This window comes from Diaphorina citri, unplaced genomic scaffold, assembly GCF_000475195.1.
Source record: "Diaphorina citri unplaced genomic scaffold, Diaci psyllid genome assembly version 1.1 scaffold1475, whole genome shotgun sequence".
NCBI classification, from domain to species: Eukaryota; Metazoa; Arthropoda; class Insecta; order Hemiptera; family Psyllidae; genus Diaphorina; species Diaphorina citri.
Genome location: NW_007378901.1, coordinates 66,410 through 70,501, shown reverse-complemented (window position 1 = coordinate 70,501; position 4,092 = coordinate 66,410). Strand labels below are relative to the sequence as shown.

Below are 4,092 nucleotides of genomic sequence, written 5' to 3'. Positions count from 1 at the left end.
AATAATAATAATAATAATAATAATAATAATAATATGTAATAATAAAAAAATAAATAAAAAATACTGTATATTTTTTATTTTCAGGACTTTTCAGAGGTAGCAGCTACTATTTAAAACCTAATGGTCTTCTCATCACCTATGGAGCTTATGCAGATAATGGTGTACTAACTCCTGAGAGCAATGTTAGATTTAATGAGTCAATCAAATCTTTGAATCCTGCTCATGGCATACGTGATATTACTCTAGAATTAGTACCTGCTGCCAAAAAATTCCATTTTGTACTTCTGAAGAAGTATGACATGCCTGCCAATAATAAAATACTTGTGTGGCAAAAGCAGTAGATGATGTAAATTGAGAATACCATACCTATGTATTTATTCTATTTTATTTCAAATACCTACATTACTGTTTGATATTTAAGAATACCTTAATCCTTGAACCTTATCCCATATTTAAAAAATATCTCATGTTGAAAATGAGAAAATTTATTTTACAGTTGACTGTGATAATTTTAAAAAATCTGGTGGGATCTACTTCACTTTCTTTGGCAATGTATAAAATTATAAATAAATTTTAATACTTTTTTTTAACTACAATACATACAAGTACTTGCATTATCATAAACTTTTCCTCTTCTCCTCACACAGCTTTTAGGCCCGTATTATATTCAATTTATTTGTGTCATAAAAATGGGTGATGTTTCAAAGTCATAGAGCAGGAAAAATGAGGACTAAACGGAATCTTTCTTTTTCTTCTACGACTTCTAGATCCCAAGATAAATCGATTTAAAAAATACCGGTAAATCGTGAACTTTGACATCACGGCATACGCTCTCGTAGGCGAAGACGTCACATCAAATGTCCCGAGCAAAGCTCCCTCGCAGGCAACGCATTAATGTGTTTGTGCGCATACGTTTCTGCGCACTACGTACTATGTTACTATATAGCTGTATTTTTTTAAACGAAAAATTTTTTTATTTGTTTTATTTGGTTTTTCTATTCAATTTATTTGTGTCATAAAAATGGGTGATGTTTCAAAGTCATAGAGCAGGAAAAATGAGGACTAAACGGAATCTTTCTTTTTCTTCTACGACTTCTAGATCCCAAGATAAATCGATTTAAAAAATACCGGTAAATCGTGAACTTTGACATCACGGCATACGCTCTCGTAGGCGAAGACGTCACATCAAATGTCCCGAGCAAAGCTCCCTCGCAGGCAACGCATTAATGTGTTTGTGCGCATACGTTTCTGCGCAGTTCTTTCTGCTCCTCCGCTAGCGCGCTTGCATAGTGGCGCTACCTAACGGACGAAAAAGCAACTGCGTAAAGTCTGACGTCACACATAAATATTTGAACTCTTTCATTAGAACGGAAAATAAAAATTGAATTTTCGACCTTTTAGAGTTATTTTTTCGGAGTTTTGACCTCAGATTTGGATTTTTCCCAACTTATTTTTACATAGGAATCGACCATTTATTTATAATTTTTACCCATTTGCAACTGCTCCATTTATTAGCAAAAAAAAATACGCCTTATTTACTATGCTTATTTATCATGCTACATAACTGGCCGTGGTTATGAACAGGGCCATCGTAGGACATCGTCGGACTTTTTGCGTGTAAAGTTGGCGGGAAATTCGAATAGAATAAGCACTGGTTGTTATGGGGTCAGAAATGTAATTGTTAAGTTTAAGTCTTTGTCTTCTGTCTGTCAGGTAGGATATAAACCAGTCAAGTACAGTCTCGTCTAGTCCAATGTTCTTGAGTTGAGTCAGTAGTATGTTATGGTCCACAGATTCATACGCCTTTTTAATATCCAAAAATGCTCCAATAATTTTTTTGTTGTTGTCAAGTCCTTTATGTAAGTAAGTCGTCAGTTGTAAAAGTGCATCCTCAGTCCCTATACCACGTCTGAAACCAAATTGTTGTTCATTAAGGATCTGATTATGTTCGAGGTATTCTTCTAACCTACTATTTACAACCTTTTCTATTACTTTCCCTACATTAGAAAGAACAGCGATGGGCTTATAATTTTGCATGTCATGCTTAGTACCTTTTTTATAAACAGGGGTTATAATTGATATTTTAAAAATATTGGGAAATTCACCTTTCCTCAAACTCAAATTGATGATATGAACTAAAGGTGATAAAATTTGACCTAACATCTTCTTCATAATGACAACAGAGATATTGTCATTACCAGAAGCACAATTGTTTCTTAACTTCATGATGATTTTTTGAACTTCATGTGGGTTAGTTTCTTTGAATATAATGAATTTGTTTAGGGCAATATTAGATGAGATTTGAGATGTAGGTAAAATGATATTGGGTATGGATGTGATAGGTTGTGGTATGGATGTGATAGGTTGAGGTATGGATGTGATAGGTTGAGGTATGGATGTGATAGGTTGAGGTATGGATGTGATAGGTTGAGGTATGGATGTGATAGGTTGAGGTATGGATGTGATAGGTTGAGGTATGGATGTGATAGGTTGAGGTATGGATGTGATAGGTTGAGGTATGGATGTGATAGGTTGAGGTATGGATGTGATAGGTTGAGGTATGGATGTGATAGGTTGAGGTATGGATGTGATAGGTTGAGGTATGGATGTGATAGGTTGAGGTATGGATGTGATAGGTTGAGGTATGGATGTGATAGGTTGAGGTATGGATGTGATAGGTTGAGGTATGGATGTGATAGGATGTGATAGATTCATTCGAATCTCTTCAGCAAGGTTTTTCCCAACATTACTAAAATATTGATTAAAATATAGTGCCCCATCTTCTTTGTTTGAATGACAATCTATAGTCTGACCATTAACTGTGATTTTATTTATTAATGCTGTATTTTTCTTCCTGGAGTTGTTTATTTCGTGTATAGTTTTCCATAATTTTTTAGAATCATGCTTATTTTTAGTTATTTCATCTTTATAATAATTATCTTTCGCCGTTCTAACGCAGGTATTCACTATATTTTTAGTTCTTTTATAATATAATTTTAAAGTCTCATTATTGGGATGTTTTTTCACTAAGGCTGCAAGTTTGTCTCGGTTTCGGATAGAGTTCACAAGACTAGGACACATCCAAGGTTTTATTGGTCTAATTTTGGAAGAATAGGTCTTCATTGTAGTGTTATTTGTTATATACCTATTTAATTTATTTGTAAATAGTGCAGCAGCCTCATTTACGTTAGTACATGACAATACATCTTCCCAACGTTCATTTGAGAGATCTTGATCTAGTTGTTCGAAATTTAAATTATGTTTGTGTTTTGTATCCTCAGTATGAGTTACATGATCAGTTGTTATGGTAGCTATTGTCGAGTAATGGTCCGTTATATGTGTATGTAGTACAGCTGTCTTTATATTCTCTAAATCAGATGGATGAGAAGGTTTATACATTATATGATCAATACAACTAGTATTGCCTCGTTCTAGATCTTCCCTCGTAGGCTGTCTAATACAAGAAACAAAGTTATGGGTCATTAAAGTATCTAGGTAGTTTTGTCCTAGATCAGTCATATTATCCGGTAGTATATTTATATTCATGTCTCCAATAAGAAAGTAATTGTGGAGGCAAGTGGAACCTACATTTTTCTTTTTCATGACTTACAGGATTTATACATGACTTTTTTTTCATATCATCCTTTTTGCTTTCAGGAAACAGTTCTATCCTGCTGCTGATAGGAACAAGCAACCTATTCTAGACATTCTCAAAGACCACATCTCTCTTTCAGACAAGAGAAAATGTCTTGAGATATCATCTGGGTCTGGACAGCATGTCTCTTTTTTTGCACCCCATTTCCCCAATGTTCGATTCTATCCTTCTGAGGAGAGTAGATTCCTATTTGACAGTATCAATGAACATGTCAAATCTGATGGGCTGGGCAATGTGGAACAAGCCAGATATATTGATGCTTCTTCACCACCTGAAACTTGGTATGATGGGAAACTACAGAAGGAAACACTTGATTACGTTTACAACTGTAACATGATCCACTTGGTTCCATTTTCTACTACAGAAGGTAAACAAAAATCCAGTCCACTTTATATTTTACTTAATTTTTCATTCATTTACAAAAAAAAAAAAAAAAA

General features: G+C 34.1%; 1 protein-coding gene across 1 annotated transcript in view; it reads left to right on the top strand.

The window, feature by feature from the left end:
• Positions 1-4,051, top strand: part of LOC103516066 (methyltransferase-like 26) — a gene marked incomplete at its 3' end in the record, with an annotated part of 9,371 nt that extends 5,320 nt beyond the window's left edge. Inside the window, exon 3 of the mRNA XM_026828572.1 lies at positions 3,658-4,051. Coding sequence (XP_026684373.1) covers positions 3,658-4,051 — 394 coding nt within the window. The remainder of the gene's footprint in view (positions 1-3,657) is intronic.
• Positions 4,052-4,092: the final 41 nt, after the last annotated feature.